General features: G+C 44.5%; 1 protein-coding gene across 2 annotated transcripts in view; it reads left to right on the plus strand.

Annotated features, from left to right (window-relative positions):
* Nucleotides 1-17,925, plus strand: part of LOC138481015 (sodium- and chloride-dependent neutral and basic amino acid transporter B(0+)-like) — a 995,695-nt gene that overhangs the window by 726,585 nt on the left and 251,185 nt on the right. For both annotated transcript variants that reach the window (XM_069612862.1, XM_069612863.1), the window contains 2 exons: nt 6,148-6,247; nt 6,728-6,837. In XM_069612862.1, coding sequence (XP_069468963.1) covers nt 6,148-6,247; nt 6,728-6,837 — 210 coding nt within the window. The remainder of the gene's footprint in view (nt 1-6,147; nt 6,248-6,727; nt 6,838-17,925) is intronic.

Here is a 17,925-nt window from a genome sequence, read left to right on the forward strand (position 1 = left end):
GCCTCATTACACGTCTGGTGGTATCCCATCGGTAAATCGGGGGATACCACCAGTCGGTAATACCGTTAGCAGCACCTGACCTGCTGGAATTACTGGCAGATTACAGGTTCCAGTAAGGGCATGTAAATCCACATTCCATGGAGTTTGCTGGAATTTCTGGCCGTTTTATGCCAGTGAGGTGACTGACTTACCTCCTACTCTTGGCTGGAGGTAAATCAGGCCACCCCACAGTCAAGCTTTAAGTTTGCTGGTCCGGAAACCTATAAGTAAACAGAATTACCAACACATTAATTCTCGACCAGCAAACTTATAATGATGCCCATTCTATTTTCTCCTGTATCAAAACAAGTATTGTATCAGAGAAAGTTACTTGCACAATTAACATTTAAAGTACATGTACAATCACTTTACTCCCTTTTGAAGGGCTGAGGTAGTGAATGTATAGGCTATGTGCAGGTCATTAAAAAATATAATCAATGACCAGCTAGTATTTGCAGGTTTGAATTTGAAATATCTCTTGTTTACTCTGTTCTGAACCCACAGGTGTGCTGGGTTCTCAGAATATTTGAGTGCTGCTTTCTATGAGCATGTGTATGTGTGATTTACACTAAACATGAGGGTGCTACTTTCAGTCTATACCTGCGTGAATGTCGGTGTGTGTGTGTGTGACTTTGCATACAGTTTTGCATGCGGCTTTAAATTCACGTGTGTGTGTACACTGCTTCTAGTATATTTATGTGTGCAATTGTCTACTACATGTGCATGCACAGCTTTTGATGGGCCTGTGTACAATTTTCAGCCACCATGTATTTTTGGGTAGGACATATGCTATTCCCCGGTAAAAGTTACATAAAAGAAAACCATGCTCTGTTTGTTCATTCTAAGATGAGGGACTACAGTTTTTTAACAACTCCCTATGATCATTTTGGTTGTGCAAACATCTAGCTATGACTAAATCTCCCTCGGTTACTTGAAAGCATGACATCCCTCTGATGATAGTGTGTCATCACTTAAACTATAGGCCAAAAAGACTCTAAACCTGTCTCAATACAAAATATATTAGCCTTTAAAGAAATAACCTCCGGTTTTGTGTTCCATGTAAAAAGGGGGAACATTGGGCATTTAAATACAAGCGCATATCTTCTTGTTCTCAATTTGCATTCCCTGTAGTTCCCTACCCTTTATCTTCTCAGATGTTCCCTGTTCAATCTATACAGACAATTTGGGGTTTATTGGGGTTAGAGGTGAGACTGTTCCTTTGAACTGCCAGTTTAAAACCTTTTACTCTTATTGCTGAACTTTTTAAAACGGTGTCTTAATTACTTTTTAACAGCTTTACTTGCATTGCTATTTGCACATTCATTTAATTCAATCACTGCCTGATTTAGTTTATTCATGTTGCGATTCCCTGTGGAGTCACTCTAGTTGTCTTTCTGTTGCCACACATGCTTGTGCGCCCACAGCTGCTGCATCTCTCTCTCAGCATATATGTGCCGGAGAGAATACCCATGCATCAGACAGGTGCAGCAGGCACACGTACAGCGCGCAGAAGGCACGCTTAAGTCAAACCTGTCTGTGCCCCTCCCGGACTGTATGGGGCTATAGGCTTTCAATGACTTGGGGCTCTCCCCTAAGACCTCCCTACGGTATTCTTATAATCACAATGCCCTCACTGCTGTGGCCCCGCAGGGTCTTCGGTGGCCTCACAGGTTTGTTATCACTGATCCCCATGAGACACGGAAGGTAGAAGTCAACCTTGCTGAAGCCTATATTCTCATAGCATCCTTACTAATGGCATATCCGTGGTGGCTCACCAGGAGATATTTGTTCCATCCTTGAGGAGTTTCACCTGGACATTCTGTGCATGACAGAAACTTGGTTCACTGCTGTTTCGGGCCCAGACATAATTCAAATGCTTCCGCCTCCATTACCATATTTTGCACTATGATCGCCCCTTCCCAAAGATTGGAGGTGGCGTTGTCATTTCGTTTAATAACTCGATAAACTGTTCTACTATCCCATTGTCTCATAACTGTGCATGCGAAACTCTGTTGATTAACTCCAACCATCTACTACCAGCTTGTTTCATTTTCTTATATTATACTGTCGTCCTAGCTATTTATCGAATCAATTTCTCGATAATTCTGACCAGGTAGTTGCTGATCCATCTCTGCTACATTCCAATTTAGTGATCTTAGGTGACTTTAAGATCCACCCTAATGATCCTATGATTTACAAGCCAGTAACTTTGTCTCTGGCTTACGTGATTGTACTTTTCTTCTTCAAAATCACTGTCCCACTCATAGAGGAGGGAATCAGTTTCACCTGCTGTTTCCCTATTTCAATGGGGTTTTTTTGTTTCCCCCTCGACATGTGGCGTGGTCGGATCATTTTCTTGTGCCTTTTTCTCTTCCAGTTTCTCGATCTAAACTCAAACCTCTGGCCCTTTTGAAAGTTGCATCGCCACTGGAGGAGGGTTTCTTCTGATTCCATTTCTAACTCCCTTATCACTCTTACAGGTCAGGGAATTACTCATGATCGTAAAGATCCTTGTAACGCGCTGATTGATGCTATTTTAGGTATGGCCGATGAACTTTCTCCCTTATGCAATCTTTGTGTTCAGCCCTGCCCCATGGTATTCTCCTGCACTCAAACTACTTAAGCATCGCAGAACAAAGGTGGCTCTCTAATCCAGACTCTGCTGCTCAGTCCGTTTTTTACAGGCCATAACTGTATACCACACTGCTATAAAAACAGCTAAGGTGGACTTTTGTGCTAATCACATGCTTACTGCCTCCTGCTCTTCACAAGAGCCGTTTCATGTGACTAGGGAATTAGCTGTTCCTGCTAAAGCTCCCCCAGCGGCTCTCCTTACCAGGCTCACTGCGATCACATTGCTCTCTTTATTTGTGAAAATATCCTTAAAATCCAACAATCGATTAGTGTAGTAAGATCTAGACTGTCTGATCATCCTTTGGTTTATGATGTCATGGAGGAAACTTTGCCTAATGTCTTTCACTATGTCCCCACTGCTTTTTAATCTTTATATGCAGGCATTAGCCAAACTTATCGTCAGGCATGGAGTACATTTATTTGCCTACGCTGACGATACCCAGATTCTGTTTTGCCTCAATACGCCTTCCTCCGATCCCCCTTGTAAACTGAAAAACAGCCTTGTTACAGTTGGAGACTGGATGGCTAACAATTGGTTAAAGCTTAATGGCAAAAAAACAGAGGTTCTTTTGGTTGGTTCAAATGTGGAGAGTCATTTATGGACTTCTGACTACTGCATGTCTTCCCTTGGATTGGAAGGGCCAAGGGAAGAATCTTGGGAAGTCCTGATCCCTCCGCTATGGTTAAAAGTCTTTTGGATCAAACATATGACCACTGGCTCGTGGGAAGCTCAGGTCTCGGCAGTTTGTCAGACTGGCTTTCTTAAACTTAAGGTTCTAAAAAAGGTTTTCCCACTTCTGACACTTGCTCTTAGGTCAAAAATGGTCACAGCCTCAATCATGAACTCTCTTGATTATTGCAAATCAATTTACCTTGGGCAACCAGAGAGGTTAGTGCAACAACTCCAAACTCTCCAGAATGCTGCTACGTGCCTTGTTCTTGGAGCCCCACGGCTTGCTCACTCTCGTGAACTTTTACACCAACTACACTAGCTTCCCATCAGAAGCCGAATTAAGTCCAAGGTTCTTTGTATGGTTCATCGCGCAATTCACAATGCAGGGCCTGAATTCTTGCGGTTAAGGTCTCTGCCTTACCCTCCTAATCGATTGCTGCATTCAGCTAATTAACTCCTGCTACATGTCCCCAGATGTCTGCATACCAGAACAGGTGGAAGATCCATCTCGGTTCTTGCCCCTACTCTGCCTTTAGATCTTCGTAAGCTCCATGAGTTCCTCCCATTCTGTAAGGCTCTAAAAACCTTCTGTTTTAGTTCTTCTGACCTTCTCCCTCTCACCCCCCAGCGCCTTGAAACCTCATGGTCTTTGCAGCTCTATAAATATAGTAGAAATAAATAAATAAATAAATGACATTTTGAAATATGACTTTTTATTTTTGAGAATCATCTGGGAACTAAGTCAGTCATTCCGGATTCAAATCATATTTTCAGCCGCCAATCTGGAACTTAATTTCCAAACATAGAGTGGTCTTCCTTCTCTCAATGTGCTTGTCTCCGATCTTCATGCGGTCAGTACTTCGAATAGTGTCAATTCTGCTCTCCCATCCAGATAATTCATAAAATACTCAGTGGTCATCTTCTCTTTTTCTATAATCATCCCACAATCCTATGAATGAGCAAATATCTATTGTTTTATCTCCTTCCAGATCATTTCACAGAGGTGTGTTTCTATAAGCCTCATTACAAAATGGGTGGGCCACTTCCACTCCTGTAAATTTCATTTATGTGCTCTTATTTTGGATCTGAACATGTGTGACTAATAAAATGAACATGATCAGATTCTATATATCAGTGCACACATTTAGACACGTGAATGTTCATGATGTGATCATATTTGGAGTACTTACATGTTTTTGGCATTTTTCCCCTAATCTTAACCTGACACGATGTATACATTTTTACATATCCTGGTAGAAATTGCTTTTAGCTACTAAAAAAATGTTATTTTGTATCAATTCGACTTTTCATCAAGGCCATTATGGCGGCTCCTCATGTTTTGTTATTGTGAGTTCCTGAGCAGGTGTTTCAGATAAGGGGACTCTGTGGCAGTTTCAAATTCCCCTTAGCAATAGAGATAGGTGTGGGCCATGCTAACCTGAAATTATAAGGATTTTCAATGTAATTTCCTATATAAATCTACATCTCACATTATTTTTTGTTAAATTAAATGAATGCACATCTAGTCACTGAAATGATCAACAATGATCATTTACATAAGGCTGCATTTTAAACTGGTAATACATTTTTGTGACACACGTTATAAGGACATGTTATGAAATCCAGTTTTTTGTAAGGTTCACAGTTGATAGAATGAGAGTTTTGGGACCCAGGCTGGATTCTAATGTTGATAACATATCCCAGGTGCTTGGACCGTAGAATATAACACGCAGATGATTTCAATACACATTTTGTGGCTTACTGTATTCCTTGTCATTTACAATAAACTGTATTAAAATGGATGGCTGCATGGTTGCAGCTGATGAAGTTCTGTTGTTTTGTTGAGCACAATGTTCTCAGCATTGTCCTTTTGAACTTTCCAACATCAGCTGAAAGAAAATATGTAATCTACACTATTTCCTTTGAAGATGAATTTTGGCCTCAGGAATTATTGCAATCCTAAAGACATGTTTGTAATATTTGCAATGTAGTTGATCATGAGCATGTTCATATAACTTTGGAAGAAAACCAGCAAGCAACATGTGCAATCCAATAGAAAGCCACCTCCTTTGGGCAATGCCTACTTCTCTCTGTATGGACATTTATGACATCAGTTTGTTAGGTCATTATCCTTTGCTCCAAAGGTCCTGACAAGGAGGTGCTGGTTCTTTAATGGCTTAGTGTCTGAAAGGGTCTGCAATTGTACAAGATGGGTTGGCAAACGGAATGCTGGGAGACAGTTAAGTTGGAGTGCTGAAGAAAAACAGATAGAGTGTGTAGGGTGAGAGGAGTAGCAAGGGGAAATAAGGAGGAGAGAGTAAACAGCAGTGAGCTGCCACATATTTTAGAGACTGTAGTAGTAACACTATTGGCAGAGAGAAGGGAAGATTTGGAGAGTCATCAGAGAGCAAGTGAGGTTGGTGTAGTAGCATGGCTTGGCAAAGACCATGGTAGAGGAGAAAGGATTGTTTGAAGGAAGCAATCACCAACAAAATGTGTATCAGTGTTTGTCTTGTTAACAGATGTCATGTGTGTAGTATACATGATTTCCAAAAAACATTTGGAGATCCTTCCCTATATTTCCCTTGATAGTAACATAAATTTACCCTGATTTGGAATGTCTTCTAAATGAATTAAAAGTGAAACACATTTTGGTTGCCAATGACTTTGAAATGAAAATGTTATTCCCAGGCATCTATTGGAGGAAGGAATGTTTTGCTGTTTGATTTGGTTTGGTTGTGTATAAATAGAAACCTAAACAGAAAGAGTAATTGTACTACTTACTTTTCCTTTTTCAAAAGGCAGGTATATACTGGGTCAATTTAATTGATTACTACTGCGGTGGATGGACTCTGCTTATTGCAGCACTTATTGAGGTGCTAGCTATTTCATGGATCTATGGTAAGTGATTAAGTGGGGCCATATTTAAAAATAATTAGCACATTTGGGACATTACCATGCATTACATTGTGGATATCTAAACAACCTAAGAAATGCTAAGAGGGTTTGCGGCATGGATGAGAGGATCAACTTTGCTTCACTATTCCAGAGGAACTGCCAAGGGGAATCCTTAAGGACCACACAATATCAGTACTGGTTTGCAAAAAGAGTATTCCTTAGTGCATTGTGTGTTTGAAATACTTTTATTGGGGACTCTTAGTAGCGAGGGGTTGCACAGACTTTTCCTGTTTCACAGTTTTGTATTGTTTTCTTTTCTTCACATGAATAGAGAAAAATATGATACTTAAAAGAACAACAGGTCAGATTCAATAATCAGTTTGTTGAACTTATTCTCTCAAGTGAATCCGTTTATTGATTTGGTGAAAACGTAATGATACACTAAACCACTGGCGGCACTTACATATCTTATTTTGTCAACAGGTGCTAACAGTTTTATTAAAGACATTGAAATGATGATTGGGAAAAAACACTGGATCTTCTGGCTGTGGTGGAGAGCGTGTTGGTTTTTCCTCTCCCCAGCAGTTATAACAGTAAGTTATGTGAATCGTAGTAGTATATTGACTGATATAAGCGATAAAGTACCCGACGTTGTAAATTATATTTCAAATGATAGAAGTGTTAAGTGACCAATTTCAAGGGTTTTTAAGGATGATAACTCCAGAGGGGCTAGCAATATCCTTCTTACATATGTTAGGGAGTATTTGATTTCTTATATTACAAAAGGATTATCCAACTCACAACCCCGGCTTTCAGTTTACTTTTCCTGTCTTGTATCCCATTTCTACACTTTTCATTTTCTTTTATGCTTCTTTCTTCCCTTTCATTGCCTATTTTTATGACCCTGTCAGTTTTTTAATTGTTGTAGTTCCTGTTTCACTGTTTTCCGTTATTTCTTTTTCCATCCCTGAAGTGTTCGTTCCCTATTTATGTGTTTCCTTTCACATCCCTTTGTCTCTTTCTGTAGTCGTATTTTTTTCACGCATGTAAATTCTCCTTTTCTGTTAGTTTCTGCACATATGTCCATATACCTCTTTTCTTTCAAAATACTCAACCTCTTTTCTTTCTCCTCCTGTACAAGCAACACAACACTGAGCAGAATAGCACCTTCTCTCACAATCAATCAATGGGAGATGACTGATGCGGGCACCTGCCTCTGACAGCATGAATTTTGAAGCCACAAGTAAACTGCTAATTAGAAAAGGGACATAGTGATGTAATTTTCTTTCAGGCAGTGCTTAGTGATGCAACGATTGACTGCTATGGCATTACATACATGTTTATACATAGATATGTAAAGGTACAAATGATCTTATTCAGAAGTCTGTATTCAACATGTACATCAAAAGGGTATAATACCTAATGTAACATACCTATAACCTACAGGGTATAATACCTAATGTAACATACCTATAACTGACAGTCTTGGATAATCTTATCATAGCACTAAAAGATTATAAAATAATTTCATAGTAGTGATGTTATCACATTGTACAGTTTTCTGTGGCCTGTCCCCACATCTCACCCAAAGACAAAAATGCTCCTTGCCTGAAGCACAGAACCTCCAAGGCTGATTTATTTGTGATGCCCAATTGCAACTCAAACATGAGACCCAACAAGTTCCATTCTAAACCCAAAGCCAATCACCACGATGAGACACATCCCAGTCCTTAGCCCATCCATGTCCCTGAACTGAGAAAGACTCATCAGATTATTCAGACCCAATCTGTGGAACCTCTTCAGGGGCTTTCTACACACTTCTATCAGGCTCTAATACCTACGGTGATCAAGCAGGTAGTCACTGCTCTATTCTACTGAGAGCTGTACCATCTTTAAATCCACCTTCTCTAGAAGTCTGGATTGGGTAGCTTGACTCATGTCCTATACATACGCAGGGTACACCTGTTGGAACCTCTTATATTGCTTATTATGTCTTAGTCAGCTTGCCATTATTTACAGCTTGACTTGGTATACTGTTTTAGTATGCCCTGCATTAGGGCAGAGTGTCCAGCTGCTTGCCATTTGTGACTCCGTGGGTAAAGCATGTAAAATATTCATCATGTAAAATATTCATTAGCTACTGTATCAGTTACAGCGTAACTATTTTTTCAAAATGACTATGTGTTTATTTTTGTTTAAAAAACAAAACAAGTTCACCCTTTGATCTAGGTTTGATCATCCTCACATAACCGCTCTGAGCAGCGTGCCTTGCACAGACTGTGTCCCTTTGTAGGGCCTCTGACTTTCGCCTGTGATGGCTGGGTAAGCTGATAAAAGGGATATAGAGCAGGGGCCTCCCTACGACCGGAGAAGCACCCAGTTGGTCAGTTTGCTTGTCAAGGGGCGTGAAAGGCAAACCCATACTAAACTTGAAGCGCTACCACTTGAGGAGCACAGGATTAGCACTGGGCGAAAAAACCGCTTGAACTCCGCATGGAGGGTGGATCCCACACAGGGGCGATCGTGGAACAAGGAAGAATCATGAAATTCCTCTGTTTTAGGGGGAAAAACAATACAGACTAATCCTCCTTTCTGAGGTCCAAGACCCTTCATTGATGGAGGTGGGGGCTGGGGATTCAAGATCTGGACATCCCGGGGCAGTGCTTTCACAAGTAGAAGCAGAAGCTAGCTTGCCCCTGATGGACGTCTATAAAACAAAATCATAGCGGCAGAGATACCTATGAGCGTCTAAGTCTCTCCCTGGCCCTCTTCAAAATACAAGAGACAGCAAATATCAATTCAGATACGCATTCCCCCGGCATTGGCCAGGAAAAAACTCCTTTTGTAGAGCCCACTCAGGCTATGAGGGGAGGGGAGTTGTTTAGCTGCTTTCCCCCATACTGGGGCCCACGTTCACTGGAAGCACATAACATCGTGTTGCAAGCCTTCACCAGACTATATGACGTTATTGCCATCGAAGTGAAAGCCAACACCTTAGCCCTCTCTCACATCAAAAAGCAATTGTTACAGCGTAGATCCTGTGCGCGTCAGACGGAACCAGGACCGGGGGCAATAGAGAAACAACTTAGCCCTGTGTGAGGTGGATCCTTTGACCAGGCAGAGTCGCCATATCGTTAAGAAGCCTCAACAATCAGAAAAACCTTGTAGGAAACCACATGAAGGTCCCAACAATCATGGCCATAAACTCGTGAAAAATCAAGCAACGGCCAAGAAACCAAAGAATATCAAGACTAGACCAAAGACCCACAGACGGGACTCGCAGAAATTCCTCCGGCTTAAGAGGCTCTGGGCCGTGAAGAAACACCAGATCAACAAGGCTATGTCTCAACAGAAAGATCACTCAGATGTAGATTGTAAGGCTATTCAGAAAGCCATTGCTTTGAAAATATCATCGGCTTTGTTGCAAATCTCTATTAATTTAGACAATATGTCCCCTACACATAAACAGGATCCCAGTGTAGAGTCGGCTAAAAATATGCAACCCACCTTCTTCTTAAGGGACATATCAGAGGATGTGCTTTTACATATGATGGAAAAGATGAAGCCGTCAACATGCGAAGGGAAAACTCTCCCTTCTAAGATTATCTTAAATAATAAACGACTATTTCTTCCTTTTCTAGTTCACCTGATTAATGCCAGCTTTAGGGAATCCTGTGTGCCTAAAACACTAAAAAGGTCTTGGTGACCCTATTGTTAAAAAAAAAAGGCCTTGACCAGAATGTGCCGACAAACTTTCTAATGTGCCGTTCCTTCTACAAATATTGGATAAGGTAGCTACCTTCCAGCTGCAAGAATATCTGGAATTGTCTGGAAAATTGCACCAAAACCAATCAAGGTTTAGAACTGGCTATGGAACAGAGAGCACACTTTTGAACATGAAGAATGAAACGCTTCAGATCATGAATAGAGGCAAGGCAGGGCTACTGGTGTTGTTGGACCTATCAGCACCCTTCGACCTTGTTGACCATGGGAAACTGTTGGCTGGTCTGGCCCTAGAGGGCTCCTATTCCATTCAGGCTATGACTTGGTTACAGTCTTTCCTGACTGGCCGTAAATCCTGCATAGTGTGGGATCATGCTCATTCCCCATACAAACTACTGGAATATGGAGTCCCACAGGGTGCGTGCTTATCCCTCTCTTTATTTATTATCTTTTGCTGTTATCTTTGTGACCTCTTAGACAGGCTTGGTGTTAATTTCACAAATTATGCGGATGACAAACAGCTTGTCTTTGAGTTGAGCGGCACGTACACTGAGGATGCGGTACATATAAATAAAGTTTATTCGGCAATCCAATATTGAATGGCTAAAAATTGTATGTGCCTGAATCCCCTAAAACAGAACTCATGCTCTTTGCATCTACCCCGGCCAGATCTAAATTGGTTGGCCAGTATGAGAGCTATTATATTGATGAACATATTATCAAAATGGTAGATTGAGTCAAATTGATCAGGTCTGCAATAAGGCACAATGGGCCTCATTACACGGTAGGCGCTATGGGATTACTGGCACCGGTAAGGGCACCGGTGCCGGTAATCCCTTAGCGCCCTACTACGAGGTCTCTCAGCGGGTCCCGTCCTTAATGCCTGGTCTGACCCGCTAAGGGACTTCAGAGCTAATAACGGTACCGCAAATTGCAGTACCGTTATTAGCTCCTTCCCCATTCCCATTGAGCCCTGTGGGGGCTCGAATGGGAATGGTATTTGGCATGGGGGACTTACCGGGTCCTCCAGGGTCGGAATGATCTGGTAAATCCCCAGACCGCCTACCCGGACCCGGTATGCAGTAAGGGAGTAGCCATGCCGCTAACAGCTACCGTGTAATGAGGCCCAATATCTTTTCAGGTTACTCAAGAGACTGAAACCATATGTAACAGAGGCCAATTGTAAGAATCTTTTGCATGCGTTAATCATGCCGAGGATCGAATATTGTAATGCTCTGATAATTGGAGATAGTGGAAACTGCATGAGGCGCCTCCAAGGACATCAAAAAGGTGCCATGCGTATGGTCAAGGGGATTCCTAGACATCAGCCCATCACTATACATAGGATAAGTCTACACTGGCTCCCACTGGCTCCGAGTGGAAGCACAAAGTTAATTTAAAAGCTCTTATCATCGTCCATAGATGCCTGTATGGCAAGGTTCCAGATTATCTGAGAGATTGTGATGTTATTCAGCATCATCTTAGAGTCACTAGAGCACTAGTGCGCCTATTTTTCCCAAAAAGTAAATGAACTTGGGGCTTGGGCAGATCATTTACTGTCTATGCCGCCACTTTGTGGAACCAGTTGCTGAAAGAGCTATGTTCCGAGTCAGACTTTCTGAGATTTAAGAGATTTTGAGTAACCTAGGTTGTTACCCGTGCTGCCTCTTCTTGTCAAGATGTGGCTTTACCCAATCTAATCTGATCGTAGACATGGCATCCAAAGATAATCTATCTTAGGCCAATTCCTTTACATCATCAACAATAGACTATATATTCACAGACAATATTGACATGGGAGGCGGAGAGAACTACAGATCTTGAAAACCTCGAGGAGCATCCACTCATGTTATCGATATTAGTAACATCTACTCCGGATAAACTGGAGTCCATGGGCAATAGGCTAATTGTAACTATGGGGCAAGGGGGCATATTGGCCCAGCGCAGTTCCAATGCAAATAACAGCAACAATAGGCTCTCTCTGTGGTGGTACAAATTAAGTAAGAAAGATAGAAGGGGGCAGCTGCACCAGACGCTTTTCCCATCTTACTTAGTAAACTAGGTAGTAGGGCGCCTTTGTTCAGTGGGAGATCCTCCACTCCCACTCTAGCCTTCAGACACTCCCCTTTTGATAGTGAGGTCGTTGAAAGAAAATGTTGCCTACAAAGAGAACTAACTTCTTACCAGAGGGGTGGCAGAGGAAGACTGGGTCAGTTTTTTCAAGGCCAAGTTTAGCAGGGGCAGGAAAGAGCTGGGGGGACCCATTGGAAGCATCACCAAACCCTATCTGGAACATTGAATTTGAGAGAGGGGACCTGGAATTTATCATCGCCAATCTCAACAATTCACGGGCAAGTGGCCCAGATGGGGTGACAAACAAGGTCTTAAAGACCAATTCTACTTCTTTGTGCTGACATCCTGAGACACCTATTTGAGCATATAGCCAGGCATGACAAGTGTCTGGATTCTTGGATAGCTCAATCTTGATCCCGATCTTTAAAAAGGGAGAGAGGGTGCTGCTGGGGAGCTACCGTCCGATCTTACTGATAGATACTTCTTTCAAGGATTTTGGCGCCATGGTATTGCAGGAACTGAGGTCCTGGACAGAGGCAAATAATTGTCTACACCCACTCCAAACTGGGTTCAGAAGTGGGTTAGTTCTTCACGCCTGCCCCTCGGAAGTCAACATCAAGGGACCAACCAACCAATGCAGTCATAGATCTCTAACCTGCCTTTGATAATGTGGTTCTTCCACGGTTATGGAAAAAGCTGGCCTGTCGGTGTGTTGACCCAGGCCTCCTTTCCATGATACAGATGTTATACTCGTGCAAATTAAGGCTAAACAGCAGAGGGGTCCTCTCTAGAGCTATTTAGGTCACTAAGGCCGTACGACAAGGGTGTGTGGTTGCACCCACTCTCTTCAAAATGTATCTAGCAGATCTCTGGGAGAAAGCTAAAACCTGGAAAGGATTATCCCTGAAGTGGGGGGACCTATCAGTGGGGTATATCGCCTATGCAGAGGATGTAGTCCTGATCGACTATACGCTGGCAGGCCTACAGCGCTGCTTGATGGGAATTATGACATATCTCTCCAAGAACCACCTCAATGTCAACCCTGCTGAATCCGTAGTGATGATATGTAGCAAGAGGAAGAGACAAATCAGTTACAGGTGGAAAATCAATTAGAGGTGGACTAAATTGGAGTGTTTTCAATATCTAGGTTTCCGGGTATCTTACAAATGTAAATGATTAGTGGCAGAAGCAAAAATGGAAGAGAAGGTGGGGGCCAGTTTGTCCCTTGCCAAAGCAGTGAAGACTTTATGAATTCTCCTTCCTGCCCCGTATTGAGTTTTACAGGGCCAAGATCTCGGCAACCGTTTTGTATGGAGCCAAACTGACCCAAGATTTGAGTAGGACATTCCTAGACATACAGGAAGGAAGGATTTTAAAAAGAGTTTGGGGCTTCCAACCTCTGTCCCAGTTAGTCTAATTAGACTAGAATTCGGTCTGGTGTCTTTGTGGGCCCAATCAATGAAGCAATGTCTCTCCCTATATTTCAAATTGGTAAAATCGGAACACCTACACATCAACTATTACTTGAAAATTACCATGAGAAAGGGAGCCAACCCATTTCTACACAAATTAAGGGCGACAGGACGCCTGAAGTGCTTCTAACTAATTTTATTGAAAGGATACAAGGGTGGATGTAAGTTTTACAAGAAAGGGGCAGGAGCAGTACTCACAGTTGCAGCCAGGGGGCTCCCAGTTACTTCACTGGAGGCATGGTGTGCACATACATGGCATGCTGTAGGCTTCCAGGGCACCCATGAGGCCTCCTATGGCATTGGACTTACGCCCTGGAAGCTAGGCTACATAGTTCCTTATAACTAAATGTTATGATGACTCCTTAACAGAAGCAGCGCTGTGGCAGACCGCTTGCCTGGCGCTCCGCCAATGTTCTGACACAGAGCGCGGGTCCTCACAATCTCGTCGGCCCAAGATCTCGCGAGACCACGCTCCCAAGTTCACGTGACGTCTCCACACACCTCCTTTGATGGGAAAAGGATGGATGGTCATTCCATGACAAAGTCTGTGAACCTGCTGGGTTTTCTTTTCTCTCTGTGGTTTGCCTTGATCTAGGAGCGGGGCAGAGTTCCCGGAGAACTCTTAAGGGGGTGCGGGTGGATCGGGTTCTCCTTGTCTTGCCCTTCTATGTGACTCCCTGAGTGGGGTTGAGGAGTTGGTGCTTGAGAACTTGTCGCCGTAGGGTGAATCCGAAGCATCTCTTTCTGACTGGCGAGGGTTGTCGGATGACTTTTGTTGGTCCTGATCTTCTCCGGTTTCCCACAGTGGCTGTTCGATGGATTCCTTTCTGTGATACATGGCCACCCTTTCTAGATTCCATTTCCTTCCATCGCTGGTGCAGATGTGTTTTGACCCTTTTGCAATGACTTCTATTGGACTACTGTATCTGGAGCCGGTCGAAGAGTCTTTGTGGGGAAGGCGTATCTTCACCAAATCGCCTTTGTTAACTACTGTGTGGCGAGCGGCTTGATGTGTGTCCCCTTAAGCCTTCATGGCTTCTTTGTTTCGTTGCATACAAAAAACGACGTCTTCCATGTCCACTTCTTTGTCAGCCCTCACTTGATGGAGCCAGGGTGATACCAGTGTGGATGCTGCCCTTCTCCCCCTTAGCAGGTGGAATGGTGATGGCATTGGGAGTGATGCGGTGGGCTGCGACGGCTTCCTTGATAGTCTTGTACGGGTCTAGGCCTGAGGCATGCGCTAGTTGCAGCACCCCTTTGATTAAGCCATTCGCCCGCTCGACAAACCCATTGGCCTGTAGGTGGTAGAGGCTTGCTCTTCACTGTTGAATATTGTTAAGTTTCAGGAATTTCTCCATTTCTCGAGAGACCAACTGGACCCCATTGTCCGTCACAATTTCCTTGAGGAGGCCTTCGCGCTGTAATATGGCGGTGAGCTCTTCGATGAAGTTATCGACCGTGACTATCCTATATTTGTGTTCTGGGGACATGCTGTCCAGGGGCCCGATGAAGTCCAACCCTAATTTGTGTGCGCCGTACCGCTTTGGGGACTTCGGTGGGCAGCATGGGGGCGTGGTGTCTCCTTGACAGGCGCTTGTCGCTGTTCGTGCACTCATGGCATCTTTCAACCATTTGCTGTATGTCCTGATCCATGCCGGGCCACCAATAGGCGTTGCGTATCCTGCGTCTGGTCATGTTGCACCCCAGGTGGCCTGCACAGTATCACTTTGCAAATTCCGCCGGGCAGGATCACTTGGTCGCCTCTCAGAATGAGACGGTTCATGGCGGCGATTTCGTCGCTCACCTTCCAGTAGGGATGTAGGCCTTCAGGGATTGCTCTTTCATCAGGCCACCCTTCGCGGACCCAGGCAGCTGTGCACCATAGGGCATCATCCAGCTCATAATCCTCCTGCCAGTGGCGCTCGCTCAGGTCCATGTACTCGCCGTTCCGCAAGTCACTTATTGAGGCTACGACACATTCATCTTCCAAGAATGTGGTCCCAGGGGCGTTTTGGTTCATGAGCCTGGACATGCAGTCCGCTTGCGCGTTTTTCCAGCCGGCAATGTGGGCCATTTCATATTTGTACTCTTGAAGCTTTGCAGCGATCCTGGCCAGCCTCGGGGTGGCAGTCTTGGTGCCGCCTGGGCTCAACATGTGAATGAGGGGTTTGTGGTCAGTGACCAATCTAAATTTCTTGCCCCAAACATAAGATATGAAGTAGTCGACAGCCCAGGCACATTCCAACATTTCCTTTTCTACGGTGGAGAAATTTTTCTCCACTGATGATAAGGCTTTCAATGTGAATGCCACAATGTTTTCTGTGTCGCCCTTCTTCTGGGTCAGAGTGGCCCCCAACCCGTACGCACTGGCGTCCATTGTGATGCAGGTGTCCTATTCAGGGATGAACGGATTCAGGCACGGTGCATGTAGAATCCTTCTTTTGACTTCGGTGAAGGCTCCGTCTTGCTCTGGCCCCCAGGAGTAAGTTGCCCCTTTCTTCAGGAGTTCTCTCATTGGGGATGTGGTTTCGGAGAACCTTGGGACAAATTTTGCGTAGTACTCCACTAGGCTCAGGAACAAGCATAATTCTTCTCTTGACATCGGGGCCGGGGTGTCTGTTATGGGCTCCAGAAGGTTCTTCTTGGGGCTCACCCTGAGATGCGGTACCCAAGGTACTCTACCTCGCTCACTCCAAAAGCACATTTCTCGTGGACGCCTGCTTCTTTAAGCTTGCTCAAGACTGCCCTGAGTGCTTTGTCATGGGTCTCGTTGTCCTTGACATACACAAGGATGTCGACCTGAAAGTATGAAACGTTTGTGACTCCTTTTAGTAGGGAGTTCATCATCCTCTGGAATGTGGACGCTGTCAAAGACAACCCAAACGGCAGGCAGGTGTATTGGAATGTGCCGAAAGGAGTGATGAACGCCGTAAGGGGGCACAAAGATTTGCGTAATGGAATCTGGTGATAGGCGTCACGCATGTCCAGCTTCGAGAAGATTGCTGCTTCTTTCATCATGAGGACAATTTTGCTGATGCTGGGGAGCGGAAAGCTATTGGTAACAACCTCTAGGTTCAGACTTCGCAGGTCGATGCATATTCTGAGGTTGTTGCTGGATTTCTTCTTTAGTATGACCACTGGGCTCAGTCATTCGGAGGATTCGACTGTCTCGATGGTTCCTTCTTCGATCATTTTACGGAGGTGGGCTTCTAACGAAGGTCTAGCCATGGCGGGTACTGGTCTGACTATGTTTCACAGGCACTGCCTTGGGTTTCAAACAAATCTTTTGGATGTAGTTCCTCACTTTCCCTGGGTTTTCGGAAAACAGTCTTCGAAACATCTCTCTGAAATTTTGCGCTGCTCCTGAGGAAACCATGAGTACCTGTCAGGAGTGCTGAGGTCCAGTTTTATACTGAGCCTGTGTTGATCGTCCCATCCAAGCACGGGTGGGCCTTTGGACGAGAAGTACACGTTGGTGGCGGTAGAACTCAATTTGGGCTCTGATGTAGCCGAGTAGGTTGACAGTTGCACCTCCAGAGACCATCTGTTTTTGCCTGGTCTTTCTGACTTCCACTCTTGCTTGTCCCATCATCTCCTTGTACGTGTCGATGGGAAGGATTGTGAGGTCCGATCCTGAGATGGCCATGACGCATGTTTCCATGCCGTCCGCTTTAATGGTGCAGTGGGGCTTTTATCTCCTGCCGTGGAGGGCATTGACCATGATGACCATGGGTCTGTCCTGTAGCTCGTCATCTTCGCTTGAAGCGCGGTCGCCATCGATGTGGGAGATGTTTTTTCCTGCCACGTGCATGCCGGGGCCACGTGACCTATGTGTCCACACTTGGAACACTGGTGGGGCAGTCATGGGGGCAGTCACGATCGTTTGCCATGCTGGCACATCTGTAGCATTTCGGCGCATTCCTTTGCCTGGGCCTTTGTCTATGGGGCTGTCACAGGACTGCTTGTTTCTGCGCCCTCTCCATTGCAGCGCCATACGTTTGTGCACCGGCAGATGGCTTCCCGCCTCTTTGCGCCTGCTGGAGGTATCTTCCTCAGCCCTGGCAATTTGGATGGCCTTGTCGAGGGTCACTTCCTTTTCTTGGATGAACTTGTCTTGTACTTTCCTGGAGTTTGTGTGAACGACCAACATGTCGCAGGTGACTTGTTCTGCACTTTTGCCGAAAGCACATAGGGATGTCAGCTCCCTCATCCTGGTGATGTAGTCGTCCATGGGCTCGCTCCCTTCTTGTTTATGGGTGTAGAACCTCAGCCTGTGTAGCACCAGGTTCTCCTTATTGGAGAACCTCTTCACAATGCAACGGGTGGCCTCCATGTAGACGTCGTCGTCGTCGTCAACCACTGGTATGGCCATTAGGCTGGCAAAGATGCTCTGACCTTCAACCCCCATTGCGT

Source organism: Ambystoma mexicanum, chromosome 5p (genome assembly GCF_040938575.1).
Source record: "Ambystoma mexicanum isolate Mex_15411 chromosome 5p, UKY_AmexF1_1, whole genome shotgun sequence".
In the NCBI taxonomy this organism is placed as follows: Eukaryota; Metazoa; Chordata; class Amphibia; order Caudata; family Ambystomatidae; genus Ambystoma; species Ambystoma mexicanum.